At 44.3% G+C, this 24,242-nt stretch overlaps 1 protein-coding gene across 13 annotated transcripts in view; it reads right to left on the bottom strand.

Annotated features, from left to right (window-relative positions):
* KALRN (kalirin RhoGEF kinase) overlaps positions 1-24,242 on the bottom strand; it is a 749,960-nt gene that overhangs the window by 168,797 nt on the left and 556,921 nt on the right. For all 13 annotated transcript variants that reach the window (XM_037837128.1, XM_037837181.1, XM_037837192.1 and 10 more), the window contains exon 34: positions 13,643-13,889. In XM_037837128.1, coding sequence (XP_037693056.1) covers positions 13,643-13,889 — 247 coding nt within the window. The remainder of the gene's footprint in view (positions 1-13,642; positions 13,890-24,242) is intronic.

The following is a 24,242-nucleotide window of genomic DNA, read 5'->3' as shown; positions in this document are numbered from 1 at the left end:
AGAAAGGTAAGCCCCAGCTTACCCTGTTAATCACCCACATTTTCTTCAGGAAGGATCACTGATCACCATGTGGTCTGAATCAGGTTCAAGGTAGGGGGCTGGTCCAGGCAATATTGATGAAGACTGCAGGATTTCCCAGAGGACCCTGGCGTCTCCCCAGAGCAGCGAACATGCATGTTCTCCAGGGGGTACAGAGAGGTAGAGCTGCTGGCAGCAAGGCCAGGTTCCTGGTGATGTGTGCTGAGTAGCTGACTGAGCTGTCCTTAGCTCAGGAGGAGACCAGTTATTTATCAAAATGAAGGATGACTGCAGCTGAAGTTGCTAAAAACAAACCACTCCAGGTCTTATCCATTTCCAAAAATGTTTACCTCTAAGTAGGTCAAAGTGTTCCCAAAGCAGGGCACTAAGAAGTGCCAGTCTATCACTTTGACTGAGCTCCAATTTAGGAAGGCTTACTATTGCTAAATGTCCACTACAAGGGATGGCATTTTAATTCTGACAACCAATGTCACCTTCCCTCCCACTGTCAGAAGTAGCAGCTGCAGCAGTTCACAGAATCACCTCAGGCAATGAAAAGGTTTGTGATGCATTAAATAGAAAGTGGATTTTTGCCCTGGTATAACTCAGATCAGTCTACTGAAGATTTCCAATAACAGGAGGGATTTGCAATGCACTGCCCATCGTCATATTTTTGAGTTTTCAATCATTGCAAGTAAATGAGAGGTTAGCCTATGAGCCCCCAGAGAAGACTTCCCAGGAAACAGGATTTCAAAAACTTCTTCAGTCAGCCTGCTTGACCAAGCTATTCATCGATCAAGCATCAGAAAACTGTTCCTTATTCCCAACCTCAGTTCCTCCTGCTAAAGTTTAAGCTGGTTTCCTTGATCAGTTCTCAGGGGATGGAGAACACAACTAAGCCTTGTCCTTCACAGGGGTCTCTGCAGGCGTCCTTGATGCACAGTTGGTCCATCTTCCCTCTCTCCCTCCCTCCCTCCCTTTCATCCTCCTTTATTCTCTCCCTAAAAATTATTTACTGGGACTATATAATGTACTAGACACTATTCTAGATGCTGCAGATAGACCAGTGAACAAAATATACAAAATCCCTGCACTTGTGGGGGGTGGGATTTGGAGGGTGGGAGTGGGCGAAGCAGACAATAAACATTAATAAATATGTCAGGTAGTGATAAATGCAATGAAGAAAAATAAAATAGGGAAGGGGATATAGGGTGTGATGGGAGTGGGAAGGAGTCAGGGAAGATCCCTAACCAGGTGACGTTTGTGCAGAGGGTGAGGGAATCACAGCAGCAAGTTATACAGAGATCTGGGGGATCTGGGGTGTTCCACAGAGAGGGAACGAAGGGTGCAGGTCGGGAGTGGACATGGCTTGATCGATGAATAGCTTGGTCAAGCGGGTAGGTGGGGAGAGTGGTAGGGTGGGTAGGCAGAATAACAGCTCCCAAAGATGTGCACATCCTCATCTCCAGAACTTGTGAATACAGGTCTCTGCAGATGTGATTACTCTGTGGACTTTGAGATGGGGAGATTATGCTGGATTATGTGAGCAGGCATAATCTAATCATGAGTCCTTAAAAGCTGAGAACCTTTCCTGGCTGTGGTTGGCAGAAGACGTAACTATGAAAGAATGGTTGGAGAGGTGCAGCATTGCTGGCTTTGAAGATGCAGGAAGGGGCTGTGAGCCAAGGAACGTGGCGACCTCTAGAAGCTGGAAAAAGTGAGGAAACAGATTCTCCCCTGGAGCCTCCAGGAAGGAAGGCGGCCTTGCAAATACCTTGATTTTAGCTGAATGAGACTCGTATTGGACTTCTAACTGCAGAACTCTACCATAATAATTGTGTGCAGTTTTAAGTCACTAAGTTTCTGGTAATTTATAGCAGCATAGGAAAGTAATATATAAGAGATGAAGCCAGAGAAGAAGCTCTGATTCAGGTCTCATAGGGCCTCCCTGCAGGCCACAGAAAGGATTTCATTTTTACTCAAAGTGAGAGGAGAGTCACTGGAACATTGTGAGCTGAAGGGGTTTTTGGCAGCTCCTCCCTGCAGCTAGGAGCCAGGAATGGCCATTGTCTACTTGCCCACCTGTGCACAAAAATTAAAAGGGGCCATTGGGAAAGCCATGTGGATCGCACCCCCTTCGTCCAGTGTATGGATGGACGATTAGAAAAACAAGGGCAAAAAATAAAAAAATTAAAAAAAAAAAGCACCCAATGTTCTTTTTTACTTTCATTGTTATTTTTCACTTTAATTTTTATTCTTATTACTTTTGTGTGAGTGGTAATGAAAATGTTCAAAAATTAATTTTGGTGATGGATATACAACTATATGGTGGTACTGTGAACAACAAACAAACAAACAAACAAACAAAAAACCAAACAAATAAAAAAATAGAAAGGGCCATGTGGAAAGTAAGGCAAGTGGGGACAATGTCAGAATCAGAGTTCTTGGCTGGGGCTGGTGGACTATGGTGGAGAAGCTAGACAACCCACACCTACCACAATGGCAAGGACAAAGAAAAGGGCAAGCTCTTCACTGACCAGACTGCCTCTTTGCTCTAGAGGACAGAAAACCAGCATTAAAAATGGCAATAGTTAGGAACAGATAGATTTGTCATACATATTTGCACAGTTTGGTTGAAGGTTGCAGTTTCAATCCTGCATGGACCTGGATGGAGATGGTTGTTCTCAAGGTTCAAGTGACGGAGGGGAGGACAGTGAGGTGGTGAAAGGAAGGTCATGACTACTCTGTCCTACCAAGCAGCATCAGAATCTTGCTCCCGAAAGTTCCTCAAGCTGTGGCCTCTTCTCAAGGCCTTTAACGTCCTTCTACATCTGACTTGCCCTGAGCAGACCAGGTGGTGATGGGGTACACCTCTAGCAGTCTAGACCACCGTCCCTCCTTCCCTTCTCCCCAAGACACATTCAACGCGTGTCATTCCTGGGCCCCTTTTCTTTTTTTGGTAGCAGGTATGTGTGTTTGCGTCTGTGCATTCCAGCTCAACTAGCTCTAAGTAAGGGAAAATCACCCAGTCTTCTATCTGGGGACCATTCTGTTTGCTGGGGTGATCTCCACTCCATCATCTCAAACTTCTCAAAATCACAATTAGCAGTTTTCCTTCTCTGGGACTTGAATCCTGAGGGTATCATTTTAGCTCTGGGCTCCACCAGCTGGTTCATGAAGCTCACCCTTCTCTCCTCTGGATGATAAGGGACATCTTATGCTGATTTCACAGACTTACAGTGGGCACTGGGAGGCATGGAAATAGGCACGGCATGAGCTTAGTCATAGCAAGCTGGTTACAAAAGGAAAGAGGCAGGGTGTCTGCAGAGGGCCCTGAGAGATCAGTTCTTTCACTTTACAGCGTCTCCCTCCAGCTTCAGCTCTACTCACTGTGAAACAGCATCACACCAAGATGTGTTTACAGAAGGTTTGGCCTGGCCTGATATTTTCCCACTTAAAGGTTCCATTCCAAGCCCTCTGCTGTCCTAAAGAAAATCTGATGGATGGTAGCTGCTGGCAGGATGTCTCACAGAATAAACTAGGCAGGGGCACACTTTCTGACAGCCATTGCTGCTCCCTTATTTTTAATAAAAAAAATGAAGAAGAGTGTGGATGGCACCTAAGTCTCCCTCTTTCTAAAATGCATCCTGAGAAGGCTCGCCAACCTGTTCCCCCTGAGAAAGAACAATACTTATTGAGCCATTTCTGGCCCACCCTAACATAGAAAGGTGAATGGAAGAAATTCAGTGAAAAATGAAATAAAAAAGACAGTTTTCACAAAACTCCCCTTTGTCCTTCTCTCCTTAAATTGAAGGATGACACCCCCATGCCCACCCCAACACTCAAAGTCTCAGCACAGCCCTCCAACCCATAGCCCACCTCTGTGGTGTAGTTCCAATGTTACCTTCCATGAGCAGACAATCACTGAAAGAGAAGAAAAGGAATAACTTGAAGAAGACAGGAAATAACTTGAGTTTTCAGCTCAAATATAACAGAGATGATCTCAACCTTCTAGGTAGAAGGTAAAAGAAAGTTAGAAAAGAAGAATAAACTATTATTTCTTGGACACCATAAAGCTGGGTGTACCTGCCATTGGTGGGTGGGGGAAAGGGCCCAGGGTAGGCCAGGAATAGAAACTGAGGGACAGGGGAGGATATAGACTGAAGTTAATGTTGGGGCCTCTGCAAAACCTATGGATGAAACTAGAACTGAAGCTTGACTCATTGTACAGCCCTTTGTATAGCCTGGAGACACCCAAGACTCAGTCTATGGAAGTCTCAGATCAGGGACAAAGGGAAGGCAAAGAAATTTAACACTGACTGACTGCCTCTGGTGTGGCATGCCTGGGCTGGGAAGTCAAACCTCAAGGAAGGTAAATGCTATTACCCCATTTCATAGATTTAAAGTGCCTTGCCCAAGGTCACCAGCTAGTAAGCAGCCAAGCCAGGACTCAGACGCAGGTCCACCCCAGTTACTCCACATCTCCCCTCATCTCGTCCAGACCCACTCCATACATTGCTGTAAAGCCTCATACGTTGTAGCCAGGTCACTTTTGTTTTAATCTAAACAATTAGCCTGAGCATATAACAGTAAGACTGACTTCATAGTTAAATAAAAAGCACCTTTATTTAACATTGTCACCCTCAAGCCTCCCAGCAACCCCATGAGACAGGCATTTTTATCAGCTTCCCCTCACATAGATGTGGAAATTAAGGCCCAAGTAGATTAAGTGACTTTCTAGTTGAGATAAGTTCTCATTCCACATCCTGTCCTCTCCCCAGCCCATCTGACTCCCTGAGAACCAAACCTACCCCTGTTTTCACAAAGATCTGTGAGTCCTCTCTAGGAAAGGACAGTTTGACTTTAACATATCGGGCTGAACCAATTGCAATTGCTGATATTCAACCATTTTGAAATCCCCAAATGGCATTTTCTTGTGGTTCGACCTAATAAACGACCTCAGAAATGAAGGTATTTAGTCTGTCGTTGGATGCCTACAGGTTACAAGGTGCTTACCTGATGTGGAGAAAAAGAAGACATTTTTACAGCTAGGAGGGATTCTAGGGGTAATTCAGGAAGACAAGAATGAAAGATACAAAAATGCTAGTTTAGAAGAACAGGGAGATCAAAAGCTATAGGAACTTTAGAACAAACAGCAATATGAATGACTTTAGGGAATAAATATGGAAGAAACCTAAACCACAGTAAGTCTCAGAGGGGAAGGTTCTTGCATCTGAACTGTGTCCAGAGAGAAAGAGCCTAGATTAGGGGTCCTGTGAAGAAAGAGACCAGGGAATGCCCCAAATCCAGGGCTGAGGTTGGACTGCTGAGAGTACCTAAACCCAAGGATGTTTAAAAGGTATATAAAACTGCACACATCATAGTCACTTCCAACAAAGTTTAAGATTGTTGAATTTAATTCAAAATGGTTTTACTCTGCTCTAAGGGATACTATCCTTAAAACAATGTATGGAGAAAGTGCTAGGCTGTCATTACATTGTATTTTAGATAGAAATATCTAACTTTTTATATGAAAATCAAGTTACTTTGTTCTAGATAAAGATCAGAATGAGAATTTGGACTGGGAGATTTAAATTGGGATGTTGGGGAGAGGGGGTAGGCGAAGGGATGGGCAGAAAGTGCTGGATTTTAGCTCCAAGTAAGAAGGATTTTCTAACCATTAGAGTTGCAATAAAATGCAAGGGGCTTCTCTAGAAGTAATGAGCTCCTTGTCCCTGGAAGTACTCAAGTAACGCTTGGTTGACCACCTGTTAGGGACACTGTAGAATGGGTTCCCTATATTAGAGGAGAGTGGGAACCAGAAAACCTTTCAGGTGCTTTCAATTCCGAGAGCCCATGAAAACCAAAGTTTGGAAGTGAAATAAAATCTAATTAAGAACTACATTTATTCAGTCATAAAAAGAGAAAGTTTCAATTTTAACATTTTATAATTCTGAAAAATGAGTAGAAGCTCCTTTTAGAATCTCCACCAATATATCTCCTTCTATCTCTGTCTTCCTTTAAACACACTTCCCTTCAAGAAGTACCATCATTCACGTTAATTACAGCATTTCTTATGTGAATGCATTATTTTTTGGTTTCAATTATTCTTAGCCAACAGTACTATAATTTTTAAAAACAACCTGTCTACTATTTTTCATTGCAAACATGCTATAATTAAGATACATTATTGTTAAATTTTGTGGGCTAGTGTGGAAACCTATTTGTAATTCCCACTCTTATTTGTAATTCCTACTCCCATGTATAATTTTGTTTCTTAGAGGAAGTGAGTTCTGAATTCCAAAGTGGCTATCCCACATTTGGTCAATTACATATGTGATCCCGTACAAATGAAGTAGAATTGCAGATCTGCAAGCTGTAGTTTGTAACATGTCACTTCATATCTGAAGTGAAATGGTTTGGGATGTTCATTCTCCAATCAATCATTTAGTCAGCTTCCCATGGTGAAGGCTTGTGTAAGGCATTATGGAGTGAACTAAAAACCTGACCTTAGTTGCTCCTAATGCAGAACTATACTGAAAAGTAAGAGAGAGAAAGGCATTTTTGGAGGACAGTCTTGAATCGATAGGCAGGAGGAGCCATTAAGTCTGGATGTGATAACAGAGGGGACAGGAAAGGCAGGGTGCCTGAACTTCTTGGTTTTTTGACTCCTGGCAGCAAAAAGTGGAGGGAGCTCCCATCCTGCAGAAAATCTGTTAGACAGGCTGGACAAGCTCCAGGATTTGGCTGGCCCCTATCGGAGCTGGACCAAACTCAGCCTCCTGTCCAGAATGCTGCTCAGGATTTGTTCTGCTCTAGCCGGGGACACCAGGATCTTACTAGTGAGCAAAGCATCCACCGGACAAAGTCTTTTCTGATGTGTCTTCAAGTCATCCTAAGGAGAGGAGCCTGTGAGGCCAGAGGTGAGAGGGAGAATGAGAAGTGTTATAGACGGCCGTTGGTAATGGGTTTATGTTCTTTAAATCCTCATCCAGCTAGACCAGTTAAAGGGTAGCTAGTTAGGCTAAAAAGATAAACCAAAGTACCAGTCTGAATGCCTTCTGACTTGGGAGGTTGTAGAGTATAGTGGTAAACAGTGAGACCTTGGGAAATGGATGGACCTGGGAGCAAATCTGGGTCTACCACTTGTCAGCCATGTGACTTTGGGCAAATTACTAATCTCTCTAAGACTCAGTTTCCTTGTCTATAAATTGAGAAAAATATTGTTATTATTAGGATGAAAATATTAATCCAGAACCTGGCCCATAGTAACAGTCAGTAAAGAGTTAGTGTTTTTTATGAGTTTACTACAAGCTTAATACAAGCCAACAGTATGGGACAAGTACTAAAAAGAGCAAACAATTCCAGGTTGTGTATTTTTAAGTTTATAATTCCAGTTTGAGGAAGGTGCTGGCTCTGAATATATCCAGAGCATTGTGTTCTATCCCAGTCACCACATTTTAATGGGAATACTGATAAACTGGAGTTCACTTCAGGAGGGTGATCAGGATGGAAAGGAGCACCAAACTGATTTTAGTGAGGAATGGATGGAAGAACTGAAAGCTAGAGAAGAGAAAATTAAGGGGAGATATGAGTGCTCCCTACGAATCATGTGGAGGAGCGATACGACTTGAGAGAAGAGTAATGAGTGATAGTTTTAGAGAAGAATATTCCTTTCTCAGTATAAGGAAGAATTTTCCATCAATTGAAGCTGCCTAAGAATGGAGTAGGCGGCCCTTTGAGTGGTGAGTGGTGAGTGCTCTATCACTTGAAGTGTTCAAGCAGAGCACACTGGTCTTCTCTCAGAGAAGGAATAAGACAAATTCCAACGTGGGGAGGGAATTCAGAGTAAAAGGCCTTTAAGATCCTTCCAATTCCAAGATACTATGAAAGAATAAAGATGCATAGTGGGAAAAGAACTGGACTAAAAAATTAGGAAGCTTGGAGCATTGAGTTCACTAGGGAACCACTGCACTGCCCTAAGCCTCAGTTCTCCTACATGTAAGCTAATGAGGTCATTTGAGATAATCCATTTCTAAAATGGAAGAAAGTGAAGAGGTTCTAGGTAAATTGTACAGACAGTAGTGGTCATAGCTTTTGGAGAAGGGAGAGATTATTTAAAATTTGAATACGCATGGTGTGCTTCCTGGAGGAACCGGGCCATGTGGGAATGATAGAATTTGGTCAGTGGAAGGGAGCTGGGTGGGTGTTCCATTGGCTCCTCAAGTCCAAGAATGAGACTTGGCAAGAAATGAGAAAGATTTAGTGAAGAATTCTGCCTGGCTTGATCAGAGGGCCAAGATGAGGAGCGGTGGAGGGTAATGTTAGCAAGGGAAGAGGGGGGGAAACTCAGTAGGGTGTTAAGTGTTGGTCCAAAGAATATGGAGATTTTCTCATGGGCAATGCAGAGCCATTCCTCAAAGATTTTTGAGCTGGAATGATATGACAAAGCAGTGCTGAGAAAGGTAGGGCTGGTTGCTAGCAAATGTGGGGGCGAGAAATGGTCTGACTTGAGTGGAGGGAGACAGGGTTAAAGGAGGCAAGGGGAGCTGCCCCTCACAGAATATAGTTCATTCACTCATCTGGCAGTACATCCATCCACCTACCCCCCACCCCCACCTGTTCTCCCCAGAACTTTATTCTTGTAGTTTCATACTTGCAAAGTAGTATGGTGGAAAAGCATTGCTTTCGGAGTCAGAAGATCTGGGTGGGACTTCCATCTTTCCCCTGTCTAGCTTTTTGACTTTATTAATTCCCAATCTCCACAAGATATTTTCATCTATAACAGATGGATAGTCATAGTTGTTCTGATAATCTAGAATCTCAAGTGTGAGAAACAAATGGGGTCATGGATGAGAAGGAAGCTTACAAACTATAGAGTGCTGGATAAACGGAAGGAGATTATTATTCTCCCTGGGAGGCAACTGGAAATAGAGAAGCAGACAGGGAGTGCCCTCCTCTGGGGGAGGGCATCTTGCTATATCCTCCTTTCATGCAAATCAGACCACGAAAGACAGACCTAGTTCTCAACCTCTGGCTTGTTCTGAGAAGTCACTCAAGCTTCCTGAGGCTCCTGCCTCCCTCTGTTCAGAAAACGAGAAATCATAGTTACCCCTATTATGTAAAAAGCCTTTGTGAGGATGAGGAGAGATCATGGCTGTATAAGGGAAAAGGAGATAGGCTGGAAAGGCAAAGAAGAAAATTCCTGGAAGGACTGCCTGTTCTCCAGGGGAGATGCTGCTGGGAGCACAGACAGACACTCATTCTGGTGCCCTTCCTACCCCCGTTCAGTGGGGGGATAGAGTGGGATGAAGGAAGAGTGGGCACAAGGGCCAGTCATCCGTGCCCTAAGGCTCGAGCTGGTTGGTTCATATCCTGGAGAACCCTCCAGAGGTCAGGGGAGGGGGCCAGGATACAAGTAGAAGGGAAAGTAGTTCTAGATTGAAAAGAATGGAATTCTTTTCCCTTTTAGGGGTTGGAGCCTCAGAAAATAAGTAATACCTTTCAAGCAAGACTGCCTAGAATTACAGAACTCTGTTTTTTTTCTTTTTGGTATTCCCTAATTTCTAGTAAAATATCTTTAACACTGCACTTTAATATTAAAAAATAAAAGTAACAAAAGCCACTGTTAGGTGCCTATATGTGCCAGGCACTTCACATTTGCCATTTCCTTAATCCTCACCACAGTCCTGCAGGGTGGTGTTACCCCTGTGAAGGATGAGGAGGCTGAGTATGAGTGGGTAATAGCCTTGCTCAACATCTAAGGGCTGTTGGTGGTATTTGCCTCCAAAACCCGAGTTTTCTCCACTGTTCTATACCACCTTCCACAGCTTGGGCAAGTCGGGCAAAGGGGTTTGAAATTGAGCCCCTGTAAAGAGAGGAACAGCGTTCCTGAGGCCAGTGAGGCGATGACAGCAGAAATCATCAACAGACCCTATGGGAGAAGACTCCCCGTGAACAAGCAGGCTTCCGTGGGTCACTGCCCCTGGCCCCCAGGGCCTCTGCATCCCCAGCCCACTCTGGAAGCCCTGGGCTTGGTTTCACTAAGCTAAGTGGCATTTCCTTACAGCTTCTCCAGACACTCAGCCAGACCGGGGAAGAAGAAGATCCACAGGAATAGAAAAGGAACACAGATATCCTATACAGCCAGGTGGAGAGGAACCTCGACTGGCTTTTGGAGCTTGGGGCAGAAGGACCCAGGACCAGCATACCTTTAAGTATAACTGATCTCCTAAGGCTGACAACCTGGGGGTGCAAATCCATTTAGCAGTGGTTTTCAACCCTCACAGAGTATCAAAATCACTGAGGACCTTTAAAAAAATAGTGATGCCCAGGCCCTTGGAGGCTCAGAATTCATTGGTCTGGGGTGGGATGAGGCATCAGTGTTTCAAAAAATCTCCTTCAGGTGGTTCAAAGATGCATCCAGAGTTGAAAACCACTGCTACAAAGTCCTTGCCCCTTGAGAGGAGCTTAGCCCTCCTGAGCTGAGAAAACGAGAGGGGATTATAAAGGGTAAAGACTAGATCTCAGAGGTCCCAACCTCATTGAAAAGACCCCAGATGTCAGAGTGGCAGTAAAGTAATACGAAAGATAGGGCCCCCTTACTCTGTCACATAACCCGTTCTTTTCAGGAACCCCATCATCAGTCACGTTGTCAACATTTCTGGAGGCAATAAACCACCACTATCTTCCTGAAAAGAACAGGAAGGAAAAACCTACAGAGGAGCCCTAGCACTGCCAGAAGCCAAATGGGAAAGTCGCCTTGCTTTCTTGTACCTGGAGGTCTCCCTGGAAATGAGGAAAATCGGCTAGTGCAGTGGTTCTCAACCCTGGCTGTACCTTAGGTCCACCCAAAGAATGTGGAAAATACACTGACCCTCAGGTCCCACCCCCAGAGTTTCTGGTTCCAATGGTTCTGGGGTGGGCCTGGACACTGGCAGTTTTCAGAGCTCCCCAGGTTATTTGAATGTGCAGCCAGGGTTGAGAATCTCTGGTCTGGTTGTTCTCCAAGCTTCCCCCATGCTAACATTCTGCAGTTCTGCCCCCATTTCTGGCCGTGGCCTGAACACTCACATGCTACTTGCCACATCATTCAGATACCGCCCAGCCTCTCACAGCCTCATGGGAGCTGCCACCTGATGCTCTCTGTAAAGGTTAAGAGGACCAGTTCCAGTCTAAGAATTGAAAAAGAAGTTGATTTCAACCTGCAGCACTGGATGAGGCCACTCTGTCCTAGTCTATAGCCTCTGAGCAGAAGACCGTGTCCTTCTCAATCCAGTCAGGTATAACTTTAGGGTCACTACTGAGAGAAAAAAAGGCCGAGTCGCCAGCCAGGCAGCCAGCTGGAATGGTCAAATGCAGGACTGATAGGATTGGGTCTCTGCTAAAAGGCCTGTACTCCGATAAGGTATTGGACAGAAAGGGAGGAGGTTTACAAGCTGGTGCAGGTGCCTCCATTTCCTTCTTGGCTGAATTTTAAACAGAACCATCTTCCTGAGTTTCTCTGGCACTAGAAACTAGAATTTCTCTTGTCAGCTACTTCAAAGGGCTGAAAAGCTGCACCCTCAAATACAAATTCCCACACAACTTTTTCATACTCAGAGAAAAATAACGTACAATGGGGTGATGGCTAAGCTGGGGTGAGGGTATGTCTGAGGTGGTGGAGGACAGAGGCTTTAGCTCTCTACTCTCTTGGATAAAAACGGGTGGAGGTGGGATGGTCAGGTGAGAAGGCACTAATACTGCCACCCGCCATCACCATCTACTGGAGGAAGGAGGGAGTCAGGCTTTGGAGATGGCTGGGATGGAATTCCACAAAGAGAAGTGTTTCAAATGTTTAATAAGCCCATCACATCCACCAGGTTTGTGTCATCTATCCGAATTCAGACCTCCTGAGTGAACTTTTCAGTCAGAGGACTCGGATTCTAATTTAACACTATGTGACCTCTAAGTCACATTTGTGAGGACCACGCTGTCCTGTTGAGAGGATCGAATAAAGCAGGCTGGACACATAGGAAGCTACGTGAAATGCCCGCGTGGCACCCAGGAACCTCACCATCTCATTCCGCTTGGGGCTGCGGGTCGGGGGAGACATTCTGTGAAAGATGGAGTCAACCGTGGTCCAGGAAGCCTGCGGTAGGTCTCCATGGCAACCCTCACCCCCTGCCTCCTGACAGAACTAGGTCCATTCCCTCTTCCTTTCCCCATAAAAACTTAGCCCAGATCTGCACAGAAGGCATCCCTGATGCTAATTATCTGACCGGTTACAAAAATAAACTCAGAACTAAGACTTGGTCCTGGGTTGCTCTCTGGGCCTCACTCACCTCAATGTAAAATGAGGGACTTCAAGGTCCCTACCAGCTTTCATGTTCTAAGTTAGTAGTTCTCAAGTTGAGCTGTTGGAGTCACCTGGAGAGTTTGTTAAACCACAGGCTGCTGGACCTGAGCCCACCCCTAGAGTTTCTGATTCAGAAGGTCTGGGATGGTGTGCTGGTTGGAAGCTCTTATGTACCCCAGACAATGCCATGTTCTTTTAATCCATTCCTGTGGTTGCAGACCTATTGTGGGTGGGACCTTTCGATTAGGTTGTTTCAATTGAGATGTGACCCCCCCAATTAAAGGTGGGTCTTAATCCTTTACAGGAGTCCTTTATGAGAGGAAAAAGGACAGGAAAAAGCCAAAGAGCTCAGAAAGAGAGAGAAACACCCATAGAAGCTGAAAGAGCCACTGAAGCCAGTACCTGAAAGCAATGAAACCTGGGAGAGAAGGACCAGCAGATGCTGGCCATGTGCCTTCCCATGAGAAGGTATCCTCTTGTTGATGTCTTAATTTGGACATTTTCATGGACTTAAAATTGTAAAATTGTAGGCTAAATAAACGTCCTTTCTAAAAAGCCAACTCATTTCAGGTATATTGCATTTCGGGTGAATCTGTATTTCAAGTAAGTTCCCAGGTCTTCTCTGAAGACCATGCTTGGAGAAACCACTGTTCTAAGTATTTTGCTCTCCCTAGTATGAGAAAAAATGGAACATGTGGAGGGAACACGGAGCTATATAAAACAGAAGCCCAAGGCTCAAATAATTCATCCATGGGAGGCATATAAATGAGACATGTGCCTCAAAACATTGGCAGGCTGAGGGGAGGTCACCCCCTGACTTGGCTGCGTATTCCTGGGTTTGCTCCGTGCCTCTGTGTCATCATGAGTATTTGGTGGTGGGGTGGAGGGAGAAGCAGAGAGCAGAAAGCCAGCTGGTTGCTGTGCAGTGGGAGGCAGGGTCGATGCAGGAAGGAGGAGATAGGCTTTTGGTCATAGGTAGAAGAGGACTTTTCTGAATGGGGGAGGGGTTTGATGTGAGAGCTGGAAGAGATCATAGAAGTCACCTACTTCAACTTTCATTTTTAAGATGAAGAAACAAATTCGGAAAGATTAAATGACTTTCCCAAAGTCCCATAGCTAGATGGTAACTCGTTCAAGTTCCCAACCTGCTCTCATCACAACCAGGTCCTGGAGAAACGCCACATGATCAAAATGGGCTCATGCTCCATCACGTTCTTCAGTGAGAGTCAGGCCACTGTCCCTGACAGCCTTCTCGGTCCGTGTCTCCCTCCCCTCCGTTCTCTGTACCTTTCACCAAGGGGAAGAAGCAGTCCATCTCCACGCTGCTTCGGGAATGGGAGATGCACAGGGCGCTGCTGGGCACCAGGCCCTCCTGGGGGGGACTCCGTTCCGTGGTGCGGACGAGACACCAGCCTGGCCGCTCGCTGGGCCGCTCCAGCAGCTCCACTGTCTGCCCCACCTGGATGGTCAGCTCGCTGCTGTGGCCCGCGCTGAAGTCCTGGAGAACCACGGTCAACTCACAGCCACCGGAGAGCTTTGGGGGACGGGTAGAGTAGAACGTTGGAGAAGGAGGGGGGACATATGGGAGATGGGTGGGTGAGATGTGAAGGGGACAAAGGACACGTGAGAGCAGGGGAGAGAAGGAAGAGAGGGAAGATAAAGGGCAAGCATAGACAAGGGGGAAAGATGGAATTTGAGGTACAAGGCAGGCAGAAGACAGAAAAGGGAGTTGGAACAGGAAAGAAAACAGCAAAAAAGAAAAGTAATTAACACAGGGCCATTCGATCTTTGAGATGTTCTAACAGTAGCAACAGTCTGGAGTCTGCCCAGAACCAGGGCTTTAATTCCGATTCCTTCTTGCTTGGTAGGAGTTCTTGCCATTATTCCTTTGCCAAGCTTCCAGCTAATTGTGCCTTTAAACCCTTCCCTGGTATGGCCTTTACTCCTTCCAAGGACGCTACCCGGTGCCCTGTCCCTCCCCCTCATCATTGCTCAGACTCTTACTGTGCTGGCTGCTATTTCCAACTCACTCATTCTCACTTGATTCTAGGTGGTGTTTGGAAATAATGAAAGAGAAGACCCCTTCCTTCTAATCCCTGCAACACCCCCCACCCCACCCCTCACTGGAAACATCTGCCTAAAATAGAGGCTGTGAGTGGCACACAAAATAATGGTATTTCAACTCAAAGGCAGAAGCAGAACTTCATTTATCTGGAAGGGGAATAGGGTTATTTTATATTAGTTCAGTTATTGGGAACCAGAGGGTGGGGGACATAATAAGAGAAAAAGAGGGCCACATGTTATTTAGGGACAAACGCCCATTCCTAGTATACCCTTCTGCCTTTTCTCCAAATCTGGGATTTCCCTACCACACTGATTCTGGGGCAGAATCCATAAAACTGGGAAAAGAGTCTCTGGGGACAGGGACAACCCCACCTCTGGTAACTGAACATTCATCTTTTTTCCTTTGTCATCTTAGGGGATTGGGTCCACTCTCCCCCCGCTCCTCTGGCCCCACAACTTCATGAGAACACACTAGTTATTAATTTGTCTCACAAAGCTAAGTACAGAGCATTCTTCTTGCGACAGCAGCTGCACTGAGGGGCAGAGTGAGAAGTAGAGAAAGGGAGGAATGAGGAATCTGGACGGCCTAGCTCACCTGCCTGTTATTCTCTAAGGTTCCCCTCCAAACAGTGGTTCAGAGGGAAAGCCCCCATAACACCTCCACAGACCTCAATTCAGTCTGTGTGTCTGATTTAAACCTTCAGGGCCTGAATTTTCTGCACCAGCAGCCATGCTAATACACTAGCACAAACATGTTGTGCAGTTATTTCATTCACATTCTGGGAGGCTTCTGTTGAATGGCAAAGAGCAAATATCACAGTCACTAGGGACTCACCAGAGCCAAAGCTCAGCATTCAGGACTGTGAGGTTTTTCTAGTGGAGGAACTTGAATTGTCATAATGGGCATGAAAGGGTTAAACTGATGCATCAGCCTGATGCTTGCAATAGGCATCACCACCAATCATAGAACTTAGAGGTTTGGGCTAAACACATTTCTATGGATGGGCATGATACTACAGTTGGGATTAGATCAAGAAGAGAAATCTGTAGAACAGACGGTATAAAGTGGGAAGAGACAGAGGAAGAAAAAACACGCTTGCTGGCTCTTGTCTCCATTTAACTTTCCTGGTCCCATTCAATGCACAGGCCCCACTCCCCCACTCTCCTGAAGCTACTTCCCTAAAATGTCATCCACAGAAGGATGTTGTTGATAATACCTCACATCTGTAGAGAACTGTCACAGTTTACAAAATACCTTCACATTAATCTACTTGATCTCCCAATAACCAGGTGATATTATCACCTCCACCTTACACATCCAGAAACCAGAGCTCAGAAATGTCAAGATCAGTTGTTGGAATACTCAGTGCACATGAAAATGAGCTAGGGAGCTTATTAGAAATGCAGATTCTCGGGCCAGTCCCTCCCCTGCTCTCCCATCACAGATAATGGTTCAGTTGGCCTGGGTTAGGGCCCAGGAATGTGTATTTTTAACAAGAACTCCACCCCCAGCCCCAGCCCCCAGGACGATTCTGAAAAGGGTGTCCCTGGGCTGCCAGTGTCTGAGAAACACTAGTCAGACAGTTTGCTCACAAGCTGTGACTACAAATCCCATGCTCTTTAAACCATACGATACAGGGCAAATGATGTACAGATTTCAGGTATGTTTGGGGTTCGAGGGGGTGGGAGGCAAGTGGAGAGAAGAAAACAGTGGCCTGAGCTACTGGTCATCTCAGCATTTTGCTTGGCCTTGATCAAGTCTTTTACACTTTTTGGATTGCAATCCTCTATAAGAAGTACATTTTATATTTTGACCACTGTATACTGCATATGAATATACATTTATCACTGAAACAAGCCTCATTCTGATATTTTCCCGTTTATTCTATTTCTCTTTTTTCTCAATTGCTGGTAAATCCCACTAAATTGATTCCACCATCCTCTAAGATTGTCTGAAGAACCCCAGCCCAGATGACCACTAAAGTTCCTTCTAACCCTCAGAATTTCTATCACTAAGTTTCTACATCTCGGTGGAGTTGTTCCTCTGCATCAAGAGCAGGTACTCATTGTTTTTTTCTCAGGGTCAAGCATGCATGTGGCCCTGGCTTCTGCAGACTGCTGAGGCAGAGCAGAGGGGGCCCGAGGCCACTGTCCCCCAGGGAGGTTTCATCCAGACTCAAGGGCAAGGTGGGGGTGGTGCTGAGGATGGGTGGTGCTGCGGTGTCCGGATTCCAAAGACGCCGGCTCCTGGAGAGAAGCCTGGACACACCACTAGATGTCAGTGTTTGCCTCCTGGAGGCTGCCCAGTCAGGACAGACAAAAGAGGAAGTGGAAGCAAGACAAACAATGGGCAATTCTTGCTCATGCCTAATAGATAACCCCATTCGAGCTTTAGTGCCAGCCAAATATAACTATGGCTGAAATACAGGATGAGCATCCTGGTTCTGGTTCACCTCACCACAATGGCTCAGACAAAGAGACTCAATACACCAGGTCCCCATCCCATGACAAACAGGGAATTCAAAAGCCTGGCAGCCAAGGAGATTGGGGAAATGGATGAGTGCTCTCCTCAGTGATCTGGAAGGGGTGTTTTCTCCAGGAAACAGGGACACTTTAGGGTGCTGAGATTCCAGAGCTCACACTGGAGAACCACAGCTTCCGGACACCCAGACTGGAGTATGTACCAGAAAGTTCTAAGAGTCCCTGACAACAGGGTTACAGGTCAAGGACAGAGGGGCCAAAAGACCTTTAGGGGATCTTGGCAAACTGAAAAGACTTTTACTTGCAATCCTTAAATAAGATTCATTTACGCATTGTGTTTTAAGCTGTCTTTTCAACTGTGGTGAGTTGCACCGCCTTAATGAAGCTAATTTACAGTATGCCCCTCATTAAGCAATAAAAACCAATTTCCCTCACAAATGCTAAATTATCACTTTCTTATAAATGCACAATTTCATTTTTTCTTTCTGACTAGTTCAAGTCTTCCCTGGGTGTTTCAGCAGGTCTCCTGTCTCACAAAGCCCCAAGATCACTACTTTCTCTTTTTTTCCTCTTTCCATTTCAAACAGACCAGCGAACCCATCCTTTGGAGAGGAGCAGTGTGTGCACTTTCCTTTTTTCCACTTTGCCACCTCGTCCTCATCCTCTTCAGTGGCACATCCAGAACTCCCCTTTCTCTCCTAGCTGGTCTGCCTCTCCCTGAGCTAAATCTCTGGTCTCAGGTATTTAAACCAGTTTTAACCAACAGCCTGTTATAGAAAATAGGGCAAATGACACCTCTGTTTTGTCCTGATTCTTTTCTTCCCCACAACCTCTTAGGAACTGTTTTAACATCCTCCTATGCAAATCTTTGGATTTTTATCTTATATTTCTATTATTTTATGTTTTCTAATTTCTCTTTTTTTCTGGCAGAGCATTCCCTCTCACCAGTTTGACTGGGCTGATGCAATATAAAGCCTATCTCTCAGCCGTTTTCTCCTCTTGATTTATTAACCATTGAAACAGACATGAAACTATAAAATCACTGCCCATTTGTCCCCCTTGGCTGCCCACTGGGTTTGTCTTAGGACCACTTGATCATTCTCTGGGCAGAGCCATTCACAGCTGAGGCAGCCCAGCACTCTCTCACCAGGACGTCTGCATCTCCCACATACTGATGTATTTGAAAGATGGCTTTATTTTTAATTGTCAATTCCATGGACATCCACCTTTTGATGTGTGCACTGAGGCTTCTCTGGAACCAACTCCACTCTTACTTCTCTGAGGCACCTTCTCCCCTCACCCCTGCTGCATTCTCCCATTTTCATGCCTTTCAACTTGGTTACTTTTACAATTCACTCATCGCTGGCTAGCTCTTTACATACCTTAAATACCTGCTCTTGCTGCCAGTGGGATGCCCATAAATACTGTATTGGGCTTAGCCTCCCCCTTTTGAAACCACAGATTTCACTTTTAAGTCATCCCATGTAGATTTTACATGCAGGCAACTTCCTTACTTTCCCATCATTCTACTCACTACTGAGCTGAGTTACACTAATCTTCAAAAATGACAAATAGGTAATCAGGTCCTCTCTTCCTTTAAATATTTCTTGTGAGAAAAAGAGGCCCTGCTAAGTGGACCCTTTTGGTTGACCTAAATGTAAAAACTCTACTCCTCTGATTTTTAGCATGTTGCCTGATTTCTTCAAGATCACCATTTTGTTTTGTTTTGGTTTTTCGTTTTCTGTTTTTCATTTGTACCTGCCTGATGCATCTTTGGGTCTCATCTAGCAGTCCATAGGCTATTCTCTCAATGAACAATGTTCCTATTTGAAAGTGTCCACCAGCTAAAAACAGGTGGTAAGTAGGGAGGGGCCTCCATCCTTCACCACCTCATAGGTTAGTGAAACCATGTTAGTGAAACTGTTGAAAACCCTGACACTGTATCATATTTTCACTGTATATATATTTTTTATGATCTGCTATGGATGCTTAACTTACAAATAACTCTCAGTTCAATCCTACTCCCGATCTAAGACTAAATGTATTCCGACCCACGGAAGTGTTGGAAGCCTTGAGTTGGTAGTACAGACTCTGGGCATGAAGTCAGGTGCTTCTGCTGCTTCTCCGATCATGTACTTTGGTTTCTGTAATCTGTTATCTTATTCTCTTCACCTTATTGTATCCTCCACTCCAATCCTCAGTGTCTGACTTGGTTCCCTTCGTGGGGGTCAGGCTCCTTCTCAGACATTTTCTTTGTCTTTGTTCCCTTGGATGTGCCTACAGCCAGCCTTCTGCTAAACCTTTTTGATGCTGTTTCCTTGGATTTCCTACAATTGCCTGCTGCTGAGACACCATCTAATTCTTTGCTCTTGCTTCCCCAGTCTCTCTCCTTTCTGGGTCCTGGCCATTCCTTATGGGCCAGTTCCCTTGTTCACCAACCCCTGGTTGGACTTTGCCTGCTCTGCCCTTAGAGGGGCAGAAGGAGCTCCCCACATCCGCACTTTTCTCCTGCTCCTCAGGGACAGCCGTGTTGCCTTCTTTCCAGCATATACCATTAGGCACACAGAAGAGACTTCACAACCATCCTTGCTAACCCTGCCTTGAAGTTCTTACCCATGTTTGCCAAAAATTACTCCTGCTTTAATTTAGGTCCATTTTTCATTGGTTAGTGTTTGGAGATTAACTGAACATCCTACTTGTATAAATAGTAATGAGCTAGATTACCCCTATGAGCCTCCCCATGTTATGGAAAAAGAACAAAATTAGTCTCTGCTGGTTTTCCAGTGATATTCAGAGAGGTGGGACAGTACCCCCATCTGGCCTTCTGTGTTTGTCTTTGTAGGGCCCCAGCTTCTCCATACTTCTTGAGTTTCCACCCAATTCTCCTGAAGCAGCAGAGTCCAGGAGTTAAGGGCATGGACTCGGGAGCCCCTCCTTAGCGGTGTGGCCAGGGGCAAGTTACTTTATCTTTTGTCTCGTTTACACATCTGCAGAATGGAGATAAGAATAGTACCTATTTCATAGGTTATGATCATTAAGTGAGATAATAATTTTAAAGCCCCTAGAACAGTGAGATAGTGCTTTAAATGCTGTTGAAAAAAATAAATTCTGGAGGTAGGGAAAGACAGGGGTAGAGAAGAAATGGAAACATGAAATCAGTTCTTATGGTACGTTGTTTGGTCATAGCCTGTACCAGCTGTATATATGCAGGCAAATTATTATGTAAATGAATCAACTCTTCTCCTTTTTAAAATCTTAGTGGAGTCTTGCCCCAACGCAAGCCAACTAGAAGAACAAGCCAACTAGCAGCTGTCTACGGAAGGTGGCTTGGACACCTATAGAAGTCTCCTGAGCCAGCACATAGGGGATGGTAGCAACCAGGATCCCTTTATAGAAAATGAAGACTCCTTCCTGCCTCTTCATTCTGCATTGCACTCTATGAGCCTTTCATCTGAAGAAGGCTCCCTTTTCCATGAGTCTGGTAACGGCCTACGATACTGGCCCTCTGAGACTTCTCATAACTGGGAACATCCGTTTCTGACACGACTGCACCAAGCATTTGGATGTGATACTCAGACAGACAGGGAATGATGCTCAGGAGAGCCCATTGGATAGGTCAGACCTCTTCCTCCTCTGGCTGCCTCTCTCCAATGCCCTCCATATAATTCCTCCCACAGCTCTTAGCCAGTGGGAGGCACAGAGTTCCCATGACTTAAGGTCTACATATGAACAACAACATGGGAGGCCAGAGCTGGCCATAAAATAAAATGTGAAGTTGGAGGGTGTCTACTCGGCATGATTTAAAGGGCCCTGAGAAGTCCTGCCAACTCCTGTGCAAACACTGTCCTCCTCTCCTCTCCCCAGCAATCCCTGCCCTGCTGCTGATGCCTGGAATTCTATCATCAGAGATTAATTTCTTTCAATTGGGTAATGTCCCTTACCAGGAAATGCCTAAAGGCAGAGTATTATGTTATTCCCTTCCCATTGCAAAAAGATGAGATGCAGCATATGGTGAGATGCAGTTTTAAGTATAAATGTGTTAACAGCATATTTTAAAATGGGAAAAATGTAACATCAATAAATCAACCCTAAAAGATAAATTTCCAAGAGGAAGGAAATGGTTAAGTAGTTAGGGTTCATCCATTAAGTGAATAATTAAGTATGAAGCCATTAGATATTTATAAAGGTTGTAGTAGCCTTAAAAATAGACAAAAAAAGAAGATAGGATGCAAAGTTGCATATATAACTGTGCAAAACATCATCATCAACAACATAACAACTCTATTCCTAGGGAACAAGTAGGAAGGAAATTCATTAAAATGTAAACTATGGGCAACTTCCCTCTACTTTCTAATTTCCAATATTGCCCAATGTTTCTCAATTAAGTGCTATTTTATAATGTAAGTAACAATAACATCAACAATAACAACCTCTAAAACAAATCAACAAATGTAATGAGACAAATCCAAATATTCCAAGATGGCAGAGTATTCTAGGGGAAAAAAGTAGTGGAAGGATAGTTCCCAATTTTGCCCCACTATGGGAGCTTCAGGAAAGCCCAGTTAATGATGATGCCTAAGTGTAGTTGCTCCAAAATTGGTTACCTACTAAACCTTTGTCCCTGCACTATTGTGAAATTCACAAGCTCTCCAGAAATGAGGTCCCTTTACATGCATTTAGTGCTCAATTTTATCTTCAATTGATTATAATTTTTAAAGCAAAACGTGTAAAGCATTGTCTGGTATTCAGGAAGATTGTTGTGGAGTTCTGGGACTTCTTCAATTTGCATGTCGGTATCCCTTGAGCTGCCGGGTCCAATTAAACCTCTAATGCTGACAATTTGCTTTATCTTCACTGGCACTAGGGCTGCGGCTGACTGCAATTGAAGGAGCTATTTGGTTTTGCTGTTTCCCATGGTGCTTAAATGAAGGGCAGAACCACAAAGAGGCACAAGAGTATGGTCTGCAGTCATTTTAGGTCTCCTGAATTGCATAGTAATTAATTGTGGAAACAATTCAGGAGTGGGAATCTGGAGGCCTGGCTGCAAGTCCAGGTTTTACCCATATGTGACACTGGGCAAATCCCTCCCCCTCTCTGGAGCTGAATTATCTCATTTCTAAAATGAGGAAGGGGACTTCAGGGCCCTATCCAGTTTTCACATTCTACAAGTCCAATAGTTTCTATATTCACTCTCTGACACACAGCACTATTTAATTTTCTTGAGCATTTATCATTCAATTTGTCTTATTTATTTGTTATCTTCTTTGTCATTAATATCTAACCCTGGAATGTAAGACCCAGGGGAGCAGAGACATTCTCTGTCATGCTCACTGTCAGATCCTCCATGTCTAGAGGAGTGCCTGGCACATACCAATGCTGAATAAATACCTGTGGAATGCATGAATGAATAAATTCTTGAGCTTGTAACTGGTATGTAGCTGAGATGTCTACTGGGCAGCCAGTGAAGAGGTCTCCTTCACTGGCTGCCCACTCTTACCAGCAATGTCTCCAGGACACCACAGTTTATTTGTTCTGAGCCCCCTTTTCAGAAAAGCTATTATGCCTTTTTCTCATCTCCATTATATGTTCCACAATTCCTAAACCTGACAAAAAGGGCGGCAAGGGCTGAAAGGCATAAACCCATAAGACAAAGAGAATGGGCGATCACAGCAGATAAGTTAATATATTTTTTTGAATGATAGCAGATGCAAAAGAGACATATGACTTGGCAGGGCTGGGAAGATGAGATGCAAGTTCCTGCAGATGAGCTCTGCACAACCTCAGAAAGGCTCAGGAAGTGGAAGCACCAGGCAGCACTGAAGGTGGGTTATTGGAGAGTCTCAAAAGGAAAGTCTGGTTGTAAAGGAAGCAGACACCCAGGTTCTTCCTCCATCCTATGTTGCTGTGTGACCACACCTTCCCAACCTTAGTAGGAGAAGAAAGATTTGTTCCCTGAAAAAAAAATGAAGCTGGAATGTCTGGTCTCTGGAACATCAGGCACAGCAGAGGGTAGGGGTGAGGAATGTTACTGAAAATTGAAATTCAATGAAGATCTATGTACAGAATGCAGAGAGAGCCACCATCTTTGACCCTCTTGACTCCCAGAATACTGGCAGCCAAATATAAACATTTTTGGCAGATCTGAGATTCATTCATTGGAGCAACCAACAAGATGTAGACACAATCAAATATTGAAATTTGGGGATTTCCCCCAACTAAAACCCCAGGGCCCTGCCATTTCACTTCCCAGTGAAACCATCCAGTCAATAAGCTCCTTGCATTATGCAGAACATCCAATCAACTTTCTTCGTGGCTCATTCTTAAATATGAATATTACACAAATTATCACCAGACTTTCAGAAAAGCCTCTGTGACAGAGACCAAGTTAAACAGAAAGGAACAGGAACTCAGAGAAAACAGACAATGCAGAGAGGAGAATAGCACTTTTAAAATGCTATAATATCCTCAGAGAGTTAGAGAGGACATTGTGTCTTCTCCATGAAAAAATAACAGGTTACTACAAAAAGGGAGAAAATTATAGAATGAGAAAGATGGCTTAGAAATTTAAACTATTATGGCTAAAAGGAGACACTGCATAGATGGTTTGGAAGACATTGTCAAAGAAATTCTCCAGAAAGTAGAACAAGGACACTGAGAGAGGAAAATAACAGAAGGAATATTAAAAAATTAGAGATCAATCTAACAGTTCTAGATGGACAGAATGGAAAGGAAAGAATTTAAAAAAGAAATTCCCAGAATTGGAAGGCATAAATTGCCAAATTAGTAGGATGTTCCACATGCCTGGTGTAATTAATTTTAAAAAGATCCAGCCAACAGCATCATGAAATGTTGGTAATGAAGAGGGCATCTTAAAGCTTTCAGAGAGAGAGGAAGAAAAAAATCAGGTAAAATTCAGCAAATCAAGAATCATAATGACAGATTTCAACAGCAACACCAGAAGGTAGAAGAAAATAGAGCAATTCTTTTAAAATGTTGAGAATTATTTCAACCTAGAATTCTATACCCAGACAAACTATCTGTCAAGTATGAGGATATACTAAAGACATTTTCAGACTTTCAGTCTCAAAAGTTTTCCTCACTAAGCACTTAGCAATTAACCATTATTAGTATTCGCTGTCACCTCAATTTCCCCCCTTGTACTCTCTTTTTTTCACTTTGTTTCTCTTGCTGTGATATAAGAGAAACATTTGTATTACAGAAATCTTGATATACACAAATTTAAAATGGATCCCTTCCTTCCCTTCTTTATTTTGAGTTACTAGATAGAGGGATTTAAGAAATGCCTCAACCACAAAATGGATTCTGATTTTAGCAAGCACTC

The sequence above is a fragment of the Choloepus didactylus genome, chromosome 1 (assembly GCF_015220235.1).
Source record: "Choloepus didactylus isolate mChoDid1 chromosome 1, mChoDid1.pri, whole genome shotgun sequence".
In the NCBI taxonomy this organism is placed as follows: domain Eukaryota; kingdom Metazoa; phylum Chordata; class Mammalia; order Pilosa; family Megalonychidae; genus Choloepus; species Choloepus didactylus.
Note: the sequence above shows the minus strand (reverse complement) of the source record. Positions and strands in the feature narration are given on the sequence as shown.